We start from the raw sequence: 16,312 nt of genomic DNA, 5'->3' as shown, positions 1-16,312 counted from the left end.
TCTCCTCTCCTCCTCCCTCTCCTCTCCTCTCCTTTCCTCCCTCACCTCTCCTCTCCTCTCCTTTCCTCGCTCTCCTCCCTCTCCTCTCCTCTCCTCTCCTCTCTCCTCTCATTTCATCTCCTCTCCTCTCCTCTCCTCCTCTCTCATCTCCTCTCCTCTCCTTTCCTCCCTCACCTCTCCTCTCCTCTCCTTTCCTCCCTCTCCTCTCCTTTCCTCCCTCTCCTCTCCTTTCCTCCCTCTCCTCTCCTCCTCTCCTTTCCTCCCTCACCTCTCCTCTCCTTTCCTCCCTCTCCTCTCTCTCCTCCCCTCTCCTCTCCTCTCCTCTCCTATCCTCTCTCATATCCTCTCTCCTCTCATTTCATCTCCTCTACTCTCCTCTCCTCCTCTCTCATCTCCTCTCCTCTCCTCTCCTTTCCTCCCTCACCTCTCCTCTCCTCTCCTTCCTCTCCTCTCCTTTCCTCCCTCTCCTCTCCTTTCCTCCCTCTCCTCTCCTCTCCTCTCCTCTCCTTTCCTCCCTCTCCTCTCCTCCCCGCTCCTTTCCTCTCCTCCCTCTCCTCCCCTCTGGTTTGTTCTGTTATGTTCTCCCTACAGTAGTCTGTTCCAAGCTTAAAGATCGATCCAGTTCCGCGTAATAGGAGGGGTCAGATGGTGAGGCAGGCTGGGACTGTAGCCAACAGATGTTAAATATTCAATTTATACTTTAGCACATTTTCATTAGGCCAGCCTCACCTTGCTGTACCCCCATTATGTATGAATTCGTTTCTCTGTGTCACCCCGCTGCACCACTCCAGCCTCACAGGCCCTGCTGCTGAATACTGAATGTGCTGAGGGTTAAGAGGGCTAGGGCCAGAGGGCCAGGGCCAGAGGGATAGGGCCAGAGGGATAGAGAGACACACACAGACACGGGCACACACACAGGCAAACACATACACATACACACACACACACTGTTCTTACAACCAGTTTTCTCCAGATTGTAATATTCTAAGTCTGTCCTTTTTCATCCCTCCATCCCTCTTCTTCCTGTCCTTCTTTCATGCCACCTTTCATCCATCTAAATCTAATCAAAACACATTGTATTGGTCAAATATACACATTTATGTTATTGCGGGTGTAGCGAAATGCTTGTGTTCCTAGCTCCAAAAGTGCAGTAGTATTTAACAATTCACAACAATACACATAAATCTAAAAGTAAAATATTGAAATTAAGAAATATATAAATATTAGGACAAGCAATGTCGGAGTATAATTGACTAAAATACAGTAGAATAGAATACAGTATATACATATGAAATGAGTAAAGCAGTATGTAAACATTATTAAAGTGACCAGTGTTCCATGTCTATGAACATAGGGCAGCAGCCTCTAAGGTGCAGGGTAATGTAACCGGGTGACAGCCGGCTAGCGACAGTGACTGAGGTCAGGGAAGGGTACTGGGCGGAGGCCGGCTAGTGGTGACTATTTAAGAGTCTGATGGCCTTGAGATAGAAGCTGTTTTTCAGTTTCTCGGTCCCAGCTTTGATACACCTGTACTGACCTCGCCTTCTGCATGGTAACGGGGTGAACAGGCCGTGGCTCTGATGGCTGAGGCCCTTGATGATCTTCTTGGCGTTCCTGTGACACCGGGTGTTGGATATGGCCTGGAGAGCAGGCAGTGTGCCCCCGGTGATGCGTTGGGCAGACCGCACCACCCGCTGGAGAGCCCTTTGGTTGCAGACGGTGCAGTTGCCGTACCAGGCGGTGATACAGCCCGACAGGATGCTCTTAATGGTTAATCTGTAAAGATTTGTGAGGGTCCTAGGGGCCAAGCTGAATTTCTTCAGCCTCCTGAGGTTGAAAAGGCGCTGTTGCTGATTGTCAGTGATTATGTATACAGAGGAACTTGAAGCTTTTCACCTTCTCCACTGTGGTCCTGTCGATGTGGATAGGGGCATGCTCCCTTTGCTGTCTCCTGAAGTCAACGATCAGCTCCTTCATTTTGTTGACGTTGAGGAAGAGGTTTGTTTCCTGGCACCACTCCGCCAGGGCCCTCACCTCCTCCCTGTAGGCGGTCTCGTCATTGTTGGTAATCAGGCCGACCACTGTTGTGTCGTCTGCAAACTTGATGATTGAGTTGGAGATGGAATAGGGCAGTGTGCAGTGCGATAGCGATTACATAATTCGTGGATCTATTGGGGTGGTATGCAAATTGAAGTGGTTCTAGGGTGTCGGTTAAGGTGGAGGTGATATGATCCTTAACTAGCCTCTCAAAGCACTTCATGATGACAGAGGTGAGTGCTGCTGGGCGATAGTCATTTAGTTCAGTTACCTTTCCTTTCCTGGGTACAGGAACAATGGTGGACATCTTGAAGTGGGGACAGCAGACTGGGATAGGGAAAGATTGAATATGTCCGTAAACACTCCAGCCAGCTGGTCTGCACATGCTCTGAGGACGCGGCTATGGATGCCTTCTGGGCTGGCATCCTTGTGAGGGTTAACATGCTTAAATGTCTTAATCACGTCGGCCATGGAGAACAAGAGCCCACCGTCCATGGGAGCGCTGGTGGCCCACGTCTGCGGCACTGTGTTATCCTCAAAGCGGGCAAAGAAGATGTTTAGCTTGTCCGGGAGCGAGACGTCGGTGTCGGCGACATGGCTGGTTTTCCCTTTGTAATCCATGATTGTCTGTAGACCCTGCCACATACGTCTCGTGTCTAAGCCGTTTATTTGCGACTCCACTTTGTCTCTGTACTGACGTTTTGCCTGTTTCATTGACTTACGGAGGGCATAACTGGACTGTTCATACTCAACCATATTCCCAGTCACCTTGCCGTGGTTAAATGTGGTGGTTCAGACTTTCAGTTTTGTGTGAATGCTGCCAACTATCCACGGTTTTTGGTTTGGATAGATTTTAATAGTCACAGTGGGAACAACATCCCCTATACACTTCCTGATGAACTCAGTCACCGTGTCAGTGTATACGTCAATGTTATTCTCAGAGACAACATATCCCAGTCCACGTGATCAAAACAATGTTGAAGCATGGATTCCGATTGGTCAGACCAGCGTTGAACAGTCCTTCGCCATGGTCGCAGGCGCAGGCGATGTGTTGATAAATCTTCGGTAGGGTTTTGTTCAGGTTTGCTTGATTAAAATCCCCATCTACAATAAATGTGACCTCAGGATATGTGGTTTCCAGTTTGTATAAAGTCCAGTGTAGTTCCTTGAGGGTCGTTGTGGTATCAGCTTGAGGGGGAATATACACGGCTGTGACTATAACCAAAGAGAATTATCTTGGAAGGTAATACAGTCGGCATTTGATAGTGAGTTATTCTAGGTCGGGTGAACAAAAGGACTTGAGTTTCTGTATATTACCACAATCACATCATGAGTAATTAATCATGAAACATACACCTCTGCCTTTCTTCTTCCCTGAGAGTTCTTTATTCCTGTCTGTGCGATGTACTGAGAACCCAGCTGGCTGTATGGACTGGGACAGTATATCTGGAGAGAGCCATAATTCCGTAAAACAGAGTATGTTTCAGTCCCTGATGTCTCTCTGGATGGATATCCTCATCCTGAGCTCATCTACTTTATTGTCCAGGGACTGAACATTAGCGAGTAATATACTCAGAAGTGCATGCCTCCTGAGTCTGACTAGGAGCACACTCTGAATACCTCTTCTCCGCTGGCGGTGTCTTGGAGCAGTCTCTGGGATTGTGGAATTGCCTTGGGGGGTACGAACAAAGGATTCAATTAAGGAAAATCGTATTTTTGGTTGGAATGCTGGTGAGTTACCGTCGCTCTAATATCAAAAAGTTATTTCCGGCTGTATGTAATAATGCAAATGAGGTTCTGAGCTAATAAGGTAAGAAATAACACACCAAAAAAACAAAATACTGCAAAGTTACTTAGAAGCCGTGAACGGGGCGACCATGTCTATCGACGCCATGTTGTCTTGGTCTTGGTCTTGGTCTTGGTCTTGGTCTTGGTCTTGGTCTTGGTCTGGTCTGGTCTGGTCTGGTCTGGTCTGGTCTGGTCTGGTCTGGTCTGGTCTGGTCTGGTCTGGTCTGGTCTGGTCTGGTCTGGTCCGGTCCGGTCCGGTCCGGTCCGGTCCGGTCCGGTCTGGTCTGGTCTGGTCTGGTCTTTATATTGGGAATAGGGTGCCATTTGGGACATAACCCAGCAAACCTAAATTGTTTCTGTGAAAGTTCCCAGAACATTTGTTAGGTTGCGGCAAATGTTCTCATAACAGAAAATGATCCAGTTGTGCTGATGGCTATACAATGTTTGTATAAAACATTTGCATGATGTTGCAAGAACATTCTCAAAACATTGAACTCACATTTTGTTGCGGCAAAATGTTTTAAAAATAGGGTGCCATTTGAGACACAAACAGACAGAGATCCCCATCTCGGCCTCTATTTCTGTGATGGTAACAGCCAGTCATTCAGCCAGTCTATATTTCTGTGATGGTAACAGCCAGTCAGCCAGCCAGCCAGCCTCTTTTTCTGTGATAGTAACAGCCAGTCATTCAGCCAGTCAGTCAGTTTAAATTTCTGTGATTGTAACAGCCAGTCAGTCAGTCAGTCAAATAGTTAACCAGTAGGCCTCTACATCTGTGATTGGAACAGCCAGTCAACCAGTCCGTAGGCCTCTACTGGGGTGGCAGTCTGTGTATATTTGTAAACAACAGCTGGTGCACAAAATCAAATACTAAGGAAGTCTCGAGGTTTTGCTCGCCTGAGGTAGAGTATCTTATGATAAGCTATAGACCCACTATCTACCAAGAGAGTTTTCATCTATATTTTTCATAGCTGTCTATTTACCACCACAAACCAATGCTGGCATTAAGATTGCACTGAATGAGTTGTACAAGGCCATAAATCAACAGGAAAACGCTCATCCAGATGCAGCGCTCCTAGTGGCCGGGGACTTTAATGCAGGGAAACTTAAATCCGTTATACCTAATTTCTACCAGCATGTTAAATGTGCAACCAGAGGAAAAAAAAACTCTAGACCACCTTTACTCCACACACAGAGACGCATACAAAGCTCTCCCTCGCCCTCCATTTGGCAAATCTGACCATAACTCTATCCTCCTGATTCCTGCTTATAAGCAAAAACTAAAGCAGGAAGCACCAGTGACTCGGTTAATAAAAAAGTGGTCAGATGACGCAGATGCTAAGCTACAGGACTGTTTTGCTAGCACAGACTGGAACATGTTCGGGATTCTTCAGACAGCATTGAGGAGTATACCACATCAGTCACTGGCTTCATCAATAAGTGCATCGATGATGTCGTGCCCACAGTGACCGTACGTACATACCCCAACCAGAAGCCATGGATTACAGGAAACATCCGCACTGAGCTAAAGGGTAGAGCTGCCGCTTTCAAGGAACGGGACTCTAACCCGGACGCTTATAAGAAATCCCGCTATGCCCTCCGACGAACCATCAAACAGGCAAAGAGTCAATACTGGACTAAGATTGAATCGTACTACACTGGCTCTGACGCTCGTCGGATGTGGCAGGGCTTGAAAACTATTACAGACTACAAAGGGAAGCACAGCCGTGAGCTGACCAGTGACACAAGCCTACCAGACGAGCTAAACCACTTCTATGCTCGCTTTGAGGCAAGCAACACTGAAGCATGCATGAGAGCACCAGCTGTTCCGGATGACTATGTGATCACGCTCTCCGTAGCCGATGTGAGTAAGACTTTTAAGCAGGTCAACATTCACAAGGCCGCAGGGCCAGACGGATTACCAGGACGTGTACTCCGAGCATGTGCTGACCAACTGGCAAGTGTCTTCACTGACATTTTCAACATGTCCCTGACTGAGTCTGTAATACCAACATGTTTCAAGCAGACCACCATAGTCCCCGTGCCCAAGGACTCTAAGATAACCTGCCTAAATGACTACCGACCCGTAGCACTGACGTCTGTAGCCATGAAGTGCTTTGAAAGGCTGGTCATGGCTCACATCAACAGCATTATCCCAGAAACCCTAGACCCACTCCAATTTGCATACCGCCCCAACAGATCCACAGATGATGCAATCTCTATTGCACTCCATACTGCCCTTTCCCACCTGGACAAGAGGAACACCTACGTGAGAATGCTATTCATTGACTACAGCTCAGCATTCAACACCATAGTGCCCTCTAAGCTCATCACTAAGCTAAGGATCCTGGGACTAAACACCTCCCTCTGCAACTGGATCCTGGACTTCCTGACGGGCCGCCCCCAGGTGGTAAGGGTAGGTAACAACACATCTGCCACACTGATCCTCAACACAGGGGCCCCTCAGGGGTGCGTGCTCAGTCCCCTCCTGTACTCTCTGTTCACCCATGACTACATGGCCAGGCACGACTCCAACACCATCATTAAGTTTGCCGACGACACAACAGTGGTAGGCCTGATCACCGACAACGATGAGACAGCCTATAGGGAGGAGGTCAGAGACCTGGCCGTGTGGTGCCAGGACAACAACCTCTCCCTCAACGTGACCAAGACAAAGGAGTTGATTGTGGACTACAGGAAAAAAAAGAGGACTGAGCACGCCCCCATTCTCATCGACGGGGCTGTAGTGGAACAGGTTGAGAGCTTCAAGTTCCTTGGTGTCCACATCACCAACGAACTATCATGGTCCAAACACACCAAGACAGTCGTGAAGAGGGCACGACAAAGCCTATTCCCCCTCAGGAGACTGAAAAGATTTGGCATGGGTCCTCAGATCCTCAAAATTCTACAGCTGCACCATCGAGAGCATCCTGACTGGTTGCATCACCGCCTGGTATGGCAACTGCTTGGCCTCCGACCGCAAGGCACTACAGAGGGTAGTGCGTACGGCCCAGTACATCACTGCGGCCAAGCTTCCTGCCATCCAGGACCTCTATACCCGGCGGTGTCAGAGGAAGGCCCTCAAAATTGTCAAAGACTCCAGCCACCCTAGTCATAGACTGTTCTCTCTGCTACCGCACGGCAAGCTGTACCTGAGTGCCAAGTCTAGGTCCAAAAGACTTCTCAACAGCTTCTTCCCCCAAGCCATAAGACTCCTGAACAGCTAATCATGGCTACCCGGACTATTTGCACTGCCCCCCCACCCCATCCTTTTTACGCTGCTGCTACTCTGTTAATTATTAATGCATAGTCACTTTAACTCTACCCACATGTACATATTACCTCAACTAGCCGGTGCCCCCGCACATTGACTCTGCAACGGTACCCCCCTGTATATATAGCCTCCCTACTGATATTTTATTTTACTTCTGCTCTTTTTTTTCTCAACACTTTTTTTGTTGTTGTTTTATTTTTACTTTTTTGTTAAAAATAAATGCACTGTTGGTTAAGGGCCGTAAATAAGCATTTCACTGTGATGTCTGCACCTGTTGTGTTCGGCGCATGTGACCAATAAAATTTTATTTAATTTGATTTGATTACATCTGTCATTGGAACAGAATCCATTTACTTGGAGATACTATCAGCCGCGGCCGGGAACTATGGCCAATTGGTCCAATTAAGAACCAATCAGAGCGCAGGATAAATGGAACTGAATCTGTCCTTCTTTCTCCTCTGCCCAATTTGTATCATCCTCTGTAATGTCTATATCTGATAAGCTACCCAGGAAAGGACTGAAAATAGCCCATATTAATATACAGTGGGGAGAACAAGTATTTGATACACTGCCGATTTTGCAGGTTTTCCTACTTACAAAGCATGTAGAGGTCTGTAATTTTTATCATAGGTACACTTCAACTGTCGGAGACGGAATCTAAAACAAAAATCCAGAAAATCACATTGTATGATTTTTAAGTAATTAATTTGCATTTTATTGCATGACATAAGTATTTGATCACCTACCAACCAGTAAGAATTCCGGCTCTCACACACCTGTTAGTTTTTCTTTAAGAAGCCCTCCTGTTCTCCACTCATTACCTGCATTAACTGCACCTGTTTGAACTCGTTACCTGTATAAAAGACACCTGTCCACACACTCAATCAAACAGACTCCAACCTCTCCACAATGGCCAAGATCAGAGAGCTGTGTAACGACATCAGGGATAAAATTGTAGAACTGCACAAGGCTGGGATGGGCTACAGGACAATAGGCAAGCAGCTTGGTGAGAAGGCAACAACTGTTGGCGCAATTATTAGAAAATGGAAGAAGTTCAAGATGACGGTCAATCACCCTCGGTCTGGGGCTCCATGCAAGATCTCACCTCGTGGGGCATCAATGATCATGAGGAAGGTGAGGGATCAGCCCAGAACTACACGCCAGGACCTGGTCAATGACCTGAAGAGAGCTGGGACCACAGTCTCAAAGAAAACCATTAGTAACACACTACGCCGTCATGGATTAAAATCTTGCAGCGCACGCAAGGTCCCCCTGCTCAAGCCAGCGCATGTCCAGGCCCGTCTGAAGTTTGCCAATGACCATCTGGATGATCCAAAGGAGGAATGGGAGAAGGTCATGTGGTCTGATGAGACAAAAATAGAGCTTTTTGGTCTAAACTCCACTCGCCGTTTTTGGAGGAAGAAGAAGGATGAGTACAACCCCAAGAACACCATCCCAACCGTGAAGCATGGAGGTGGAAACATCATTCTTTGGGGATGCTTTTCTGCAAAGGGGACAGGACGACTGCACCGTATTGAGGGGAGGATGGATGGGGCCATGTATCGCGAGATCTTGGCCAACAACCTCCTTCCCTCAGTAAGAGCATTGAAGATGGGTCGTGGCTGGGTCTTCCAGCATGACAACAACCCGAAACACACAGCCAGGGAAACTAAGGAGTGGCTCCGTAAGAAGCATATCAAGGTCCTGGAGTGGCCTAGCCAGTCTCCAGACCTGAACCCAATAGAAAATCTTTGGAGGGAGCTGAAAGTCCGTATTGCCCAGCGACAGCCCCAAAACCTGAAGGATCTGGAGAAGGTCCTTATGGAGGAGTGGGCTAAAATCCCTCCTGCAGTGTGTGCAAACCTGGTCAAGACCTACAGGAAACGTATGATCTCTATAATTGCAAACAAAGGTTTCTGTACCAAATATTAAGTTCTGCTTTTCTGATGTATCAAATACTTATGTCATGCAATAAAATGCAAATTAATTACTTTAAAATCCTACAATGTGATTTTCTGTATTTTTGTTTTAGATTCCGTCTCTCTTTAGTTGAAGTGTACCTATGATAAAAATTATAGACCTCTACATGCTTTGTAGGTAGGAAAACCTGCAAAATCGGCAGTGTATCAAATCCCCACTGTATATATATATATATATATATATATATATATATATATATATATGTATCCTCTGTATATATTTATTTATGTATCCTCTGAATATATATGTATCCTCTGTATATCTATGAATCCTCTGTATATAGATATATGTATCCTCTGTATATATATACAGTGGGGGAAAAAAGTATTTAGTCAGCCACCAATTGTGCAAGTTCTCCCACTTAAAAAGATGAGAGAGGCCTGTAATTTTCATCATAGGTACACGTCAACTATGACAGACAAAATGAGAATTTTTTTTCTCCAGAAAATCACATTGTAGGATTTTTAATGAATTTATTTGCAAATTATGGTGGAAAATAAGTATTTGGTCAATAACAAAAGTTTCTCAATACTTTGTTATATACCCTTTTTTGGCAATGACACAGGTCAAACGTTTTCTGTAAGTCTTCACACACTTTTGCTGGTATTTTGGCCCATTCCCCCATGCAGATCTCCTCTAGAGCAGTGATGTTTTGGGGCTGTCGCTGGGCAACATGGACTTTCAACTCCCTCCAAAGGTTTTCTATGGGGTTGAGATCTGGAGACTGGCTAGGCCACTCCAGGACCTTGAAATGCTTCTTACGAAGCCACTCCTTCGTTGCCCGGGCGGTGTGTTTGGGATCATTGTCATGCTGAAAGACCCAGCCACGTTTCATCTTCAATGCCCTTGCTGATGGAAGGAGGTTTTCACTCAAAATCTCACGATATATGGCCCCATTCATTTTTTCCTTTACACGGATCAGTCGTCCTGGTCCCTTTGCAGAAAAACAGCCCCAAAGCATGATGTTTCAACCCCCATGCTTCACAGTAGGTATGGTGTTCTTTGGATGCAACTCAGCATTCTTTGTCCTCCAAACACGACGAGTTGAGTTTTTACCAAAAAGTTCTATTTTGGTTTCATCTGACCATATGACATTCTCCCAATCCTCTTCTGGATCATCCAAATGCACTCTAGCAAACTTCAGACGGGCCTGGACATGCACTGGCTTAAGCAGGGGACACGTCTGGCACTGCAGGATTTGAGTCCTGGCGGCGTAGTGTGTTACTGATGGTAGGCTTTGTTACTTTGGTCCCAGCTCTCTGCAGGTCATTCACTAGGTCCCCCCGTGTTGTTCTGGGATTTTTGCTCACCGTTCTTGTGATCATTTTGACCCCACGGGGGAGATCTTGCGTGGAGCCCCAGATCGAGGGAGATTATCAGTGGTTTTGTATGTCTTCCATTTCCTAATAATTGCTCCCACAGTTGATTTCTTCAAACCAAGCTGCTTACCTATTGCAGATTCAGTCTTCTCAGCCTGGTGCAGGTCTACAATTTTGTTTCTGGTGTCCTTTGACAGCTCTTTGGTCTTGGCCATAGTGGAGTTTGGAGTGTGACTGTTTGAGGTTGTGGACAGGTGTCTTTTATACTGATAACAAGTTCAAACAGGTGCCATTAATACAGGTAACGAGTGGAGGACAGAGGAGCCTCTTAAAGAAGAAGTTACAGGTCTGTGAGAGCCAGAAATCTTGCTTGTTTGTAGGTGACCAAATACTTATGTTCCACCATCATTTGCAAATAAATTCATAAAAAATCCTACAATGAGATTTTCTGGATTTTTTTTTCTCATTTTGTCTGTCATAGTTGACGTGTACCTATGATGAAAATTACTGGCCTCTCTCATCTTTTTAAGTGGGAGAACTGGCACAATTGGTGGCTGACTAAATACTTTTTTCCCCCACTGTATGTGGAATGGAGCGCTGAGGGCAGTTCTCAGATGCGTACATCGTTTGTACACATTTCGAAGCATGCATCCCAGGATTGTTGACGTGGTGTAATGCAAACACGTCACAAATGTGGCAAAATGTATTGAAACAATGGCTGGTTTTGAGCTGAAGCGAGAGCACATTCATAGCTCATATACTGCCTGACTACAATAGTTTATCTTGATACGTTAATAAATACATACTGTGTTAATTTTGGAATGTTTACCTGCCTACAAAACCCACCATAGTGTCATAGATCAATGGTTAACTGATGAAAAATGAGTAGCTAGATAGCTACCCACTAATAATTTGTAGCTAATGTTGGCCATCTACCTTGCACACCAATATTAGATTTAGGTGATTTTCTTGAAAAAACGAGCTGGCTAGCTAGATTAATATGATTCACATATAGCTAGCTAGATTAATATGATTCACATATAGCTAGCTAAATTAATATGATTCACATATAGCTAGCTGATAAGAACGTACTCAAGAGAACATCTTCGGAGAAAGAAAGAACCCAACCCAACTGTACCCCAACCTTCAGGCTCTGATCAGACCCTACACCCAAACGAGGGCACTACGTTCATCCACCTCTGGCCTGCTAGCTCCCCTACCTCTACAGAAGCACAGTTCCCACTCAGCCCAGTCAAAGCTATTTGCTGTTCTGGCACCCCAATGAATGGTGGAACAAGCTCCCCCACGACGCCAAGACAGCGGAGTCACTGACCACCTTCCAGAGACACTTGAAACCCTACCTCTTTAAGGAATACCTGGAATAGTATAAAGTAATCCTTCTACCCCCCCATAAAAAAAAGAAGAAAAAAAGTGGTTGTCCCACTGGCTATCATAAGTTGAATGCACCAATTTGTAAGTCTCTCTGGATGAGAGCGTCTGCTAAATGATGTAAATGTAAATGTAAATACCCTAAGACTCTGAGTACTTTTTATCCCAGTGTGGGGCACCAGATGGTTGGGTCTTTGTGTTGGTGATGTTGTTATTGACCAGATGGTTGGGTCTTTGTGTTGGTGATGTTGTTATTGACCAGATGGTTGGGTCTTTGTGTTGGTGATGTTGTTGCTTAACTACAATACCCATTAGCTAGATTAATAAGATTCAGTTAGCTGACAATTATAAAGTAAAACGTCTGCGCTTGCTTTACTTAGTTGTCTTGTGTCACGACGTCCACCGAGGCTGCTTCCCCTCCTTGTTCGTCTTCACCGATTTGCTAGCTGCTTACTAGCCACTGCCGCTCCATATATCATCATTCCATTTGTCTTGTCTTGTCAATCACACACACCTGGTTCATATCCCCTCATTAGTCCATGTATAAGTGTTCCCTCTGCCCCCTTGTCCTTGTGGGTGATTGTTTATTCGTGAGAGTTGTGTAGCTCGGTGGAGCTTCTCGTACATTGTTATTGCGGGGGTAGATTTTCCCCTGTGCCTGTTTCGTTTGTCGCTATCCAGCGCTATTTGTGTACGACGGAATAAACTCTGCATTCGGTGATTACCCTCCTGTGACTGACTCCTTCTATCACACTCATCACATCTTGTTTCGTCTGTAATGGTCAAAGATAATGTTAATGCAGTAAGGTTAGCACGGAGTGCTATCACAGATTACAAAGCTAGAGCTGCCGCTTTCAAGGAGAGGGACTAACCCGGACGCTTATAAGAAATCCCGCTACGCCCTCCAACGAACCATCAAAAAGGCAAAGCGTCAATACAGGACTTCCTACTACACTGGCTCTGACGCTCGTCGGATGTGGCAGGGCTTGTAAACTATCACGGATTACAAAGGGAAACCCAGCCACGAGCTGTCCAGTGACGCAAGCCTACCAGACGAGCTAAAAACCTTCTATGCATGCTTCAAGGCAAGCAACACTGAAGCATGCATGAGATCACCAGCTGTTCCGGACAACTGTGTGATCACGCTCTCCATAGCCGATGTGAGTAAGACCTTTAAACAGGTTAACATTCACAATGGCCAGACGGATTACCAGGACATGTACTCAGACCATGCGCTGACTAGCTGGCAAGTTCAACCTCTCCCTGACCCAGTCTGTAATACCTACATATTTCAAGTGTGTGCTTAGCCCCCTCCTTTAATCCCTGTTCACGCCACGAACCAACACCATCATCAAGTTTGCTGACGACAAGATAAGAGACCTGGCAGTGTGTTAACACTGGATACGAAGGCCAGGCACGCCCCCATTCACATCAAAGTGGCTGTAGTGGAGCCCTCATTCACATCAAAGTGGCTGTAGTGTAGTCTATCTGTAGTGTAGTCTATCTGTAGTGTAGTCTATCTGTAGTGTAGTCTATCTGTAGTGTAGTCTATCTGTAGTGTAGTCTATATGTAGTGTAGTCTATCTGTAGTGTAGTCTATCCGTAGTGTAGTCTATATGTAGTGTAGTCTATCTGTAGTTAAATATTCAACACGGGCCCTCAGATCCTCAAAAAGTTCTACAGCTTCACCATTGAGAGCATCTTGACTGGCTGCATCACCGCTTGGTATGACAACTGCTTGGTATCTAACCACAAGGCGCTACAGAGGGTGGTGCTTACTGCCCAGTACATCACTGTGGCCGAGTTCCCTGCTATCCAGGACCTCTATACCAGGCGGTGTCAGAGGAATGCCCTAAAAATTGTAAAAGACTCCAGCCACTCAAGTTTTAGACAGTTCTCTCTGCTACAGCACGGCAAGTGGAACCGATGCACCAAGTCTGGAACCATAGGGAAGGAAGGAACGTACTAAAGAGAAGGAACTGGGAGCATGAGAGTGTGGAGCACGGTAGTACGCGAGAAACTGTATCATGTGTCCTCTCCTCCCCTCTCCTCTCCTCCCCTCTCCTCCTCCCTCTCCCGCTCCTCTCCAGACAGAAAGCCTTCAGACTCCCCCTCCCCTCCCCTCCCCTGCTCTCCCCCTCCCCTCCCCTCCCCTCCTCCCTCCTCTCCTCCTCCCTCATCCCTCCCCTCTACTCTCCTCCCCCTCCCTCTCCCTCTCCCTCTCCCTCTCCCCTCCCCTTCTCTCTCCCCCTTCTCCCCTCCCCTCCCCCTCCTCTCCTCTCTCCCTTCCTCTCCTCTCCTCCTCCCTTCCTCTCTTTTCCTCTCTGCTAGAGCAGGGCTTCCTTCCCATGTGACCCACTGCTGTCAATCAACACAATGACACCCTGAACAGCACTACAGCACAGTCAGGCAGCACACACACACACACACACACACACACACACACACACACACACACACACACACACACACACACACACACACACACACACAGCAGTGTACAGCAGCAGAGTTTAACAGCACAGAGTCAGACAGTAACAATAGATAGAGGAGTGTCAATGCTTGTGAGTGAGGGGTGGGGAGGAGAGGAGAGGAGCGGAGAGGAGGAGAACGGGAGCCTGAAGGCTTTCTGTCTGAAGAGGAGAGGCGTACATACAGAGACAGGTGACAACCTGTACAGTAGCACCATCTGTCTGTCACTGTGTTACCTCTAGTTAGCTGCCAACGCAGAAACAGACCTCGTGACATAGGAGACACAGTCCTGTGCTGCTCAGAGGGGAGAGGAAGGAGGAGGAGAGGAGAGAGGGGGGGGAGGGAGAGAGGAGGGGAGGAGGAGGGAGAGATGGGAGAGAGGAGGAGGAGGGAGAGAGGAGAGAGGAGAGAGGAGCGAGTGGGAGAAGGATGAGAGAGGAGGGGAGAGAGGAGGGGAGAGGAGAGAGGAGGGGAGGAGGAGAGAGGGAGAGAGGAGAGAGGGGGAGAGAGGAGAGAGGAGGGGGGGAGAGAGATGAGGGAGAGAGGAGGAGGAGGAGAGAGAGAGGTTAGAGGAGAAAGGAGAGGAGAGACGAGAGAGGCGAGAGGAGGGGAGGAGAGAGGAGAGTGGAGAGAGGAGGGGAGGATGAGAGAGGAGGGGAGAGAGGAGGGGAGGAGGGGATGAGGAGAGAGGAAGGAGAGAGGAGAGGAGAGGAGGAAGGCCTCTGAGGTCTCACCCAGCCTCCAAACCCATAGTCAGGTGACAGAGAGAGCAGGCTCTGAGAACACATACACTATGTTCTGATCCAAACAGAGACCGAAAGACAAAACCAAAGAGAAGGGACAACAGAACTAAACAACAACACTGACAACAACAACAACACTGACAACAGCAAAACTCACAACAACACTGACAACAACAACACTGACAACATTGCTGAAAATAACACTGTCAACAACAACTACAACACTGACAACAACAACAACACTGACAACACTGACAACAACAACACTCACAACAACAACAACACTGACACCAATACTGAAAACAACACTGTCAACAACAACAACACTGACAACAACAACAGCAACAATGATGCTGACAACAACAACACTGACAACAACAACAACACACTGACAACAACAACACTGACAACAACACTGACAACAACAACACTGACAACAACAACAACAATGTTGACAACAACAGCAACAACACTGACAACAACAACAACAACACTGACAACAACAATACTGACAACAACAATAATACCGAGCCCATATGCAACTGGGTTGTAATATCTCATCAATAGACAGACAGTCTTGGTAAAATCAGTGGGGTAGATAGATAGATAGATAGATAGATAGATAGATAGATAGATAGATAGATAGATAGATAGATAGATAGATAGATAGATAGATAGATAGATAGATAGATAGATAGATAGATAGATAGATAGATAGATGAGGAGAGGAGAGATGGGTAGTTGTAGTAGTAATGTGTTGGTTCTTACCTGTCTGACTGCGTCTCTGAGCGTACGCCACTACCACAGCAGCTAGCACCACGCAGCACAGCAACGTTACGGTGTTGGCCATCTGGAGACAGAGACACAGAGGAGCATGTCAGAGTTCTGCTGGGTCAGGGAGGGACTGGACCGCACGGTCAGTCTGGAGGGAGACGGTCAGTGCCTCGGGCAGACAGTCAGCGCCTCAGAGCTGAAGGAGAGGCTTCCCCCTTCCTTCTCTCTCTGTTTCTGTTTCCTTCTACTCTCTCTCTCTTCTCTCTCTCTCTCTCTCTCTCTCTCTCTCTCTCTCTCTCTCAGTCACTATATCTCTGCCTCTCTCTCTGCCTCTAACTCTCCCTCTCTGCCTTGCTCTCGCACTCACTCGCTCTCTCTTCCTCTCTTCCTCTCTCTCTCTGCCCCTCTCTGTCCTTCCTCCTTCCCATGCTTTGTTCAGCTAATCAGTGGGAGGGCCATCCCCAGGCAGAGAGAGGCAGCAGCAGCAGCTCTTAAAGGGCCAGCAGTGGTAGAAAAATGACCCAATAGTCAAAGAT

The 16,312-nt window shown here is 46.9% G+C and overlaps 1 protein-coding gene across 1 annotated transcript in view; it reads right to left on the bottom strand.

The window, feature by feature from the left end:
* LOC123484768 (ciliary neurotrophic factor receptor subunit alpha-like) overlaps positions 1-16,056 on the bottom strand; it is a gene marked incomplete at its 3' end in the record, with an annotated part of 76,873 nt that extends 60,817 nt beyond the window's left edge. The window contains exon 1 of the mRNA XM_045215478.1: positions 15,771-16,056. Within this exon, the coding sequence (XP_045071413.1) occupies positions 15,771-15,852 (82 nt within the window). The remainder of the gene's footprint in view (positions 1-15,770) is intronic.
* Between the last annotated feature and the right edge of the window lie 256 nt (positions 16,057-16,312).

The sequence above is a fragment of the Coregonus clupeaformis genome, unplaced genomic scaffold (assembly GCF_020615455.1).
Source record: "Coregonus clupeaformis isolate EN_2021a unplaced genomic scaffold, ASM2061545v1 scaf0455, whole genome shotgun sequence".
Taxonomy (NCBI): Eukaryota; Metazoa; Chordata; class Actinopteri; order Salmoniformes; family Salmonidae; genus Coregonus; species Coregonus clupeaformis.
The sequence above is the reverse complement of the archived record's forward strand: the minus strand, read 5'-3'. Positions and strand labels throughout refer to the sequence as shown.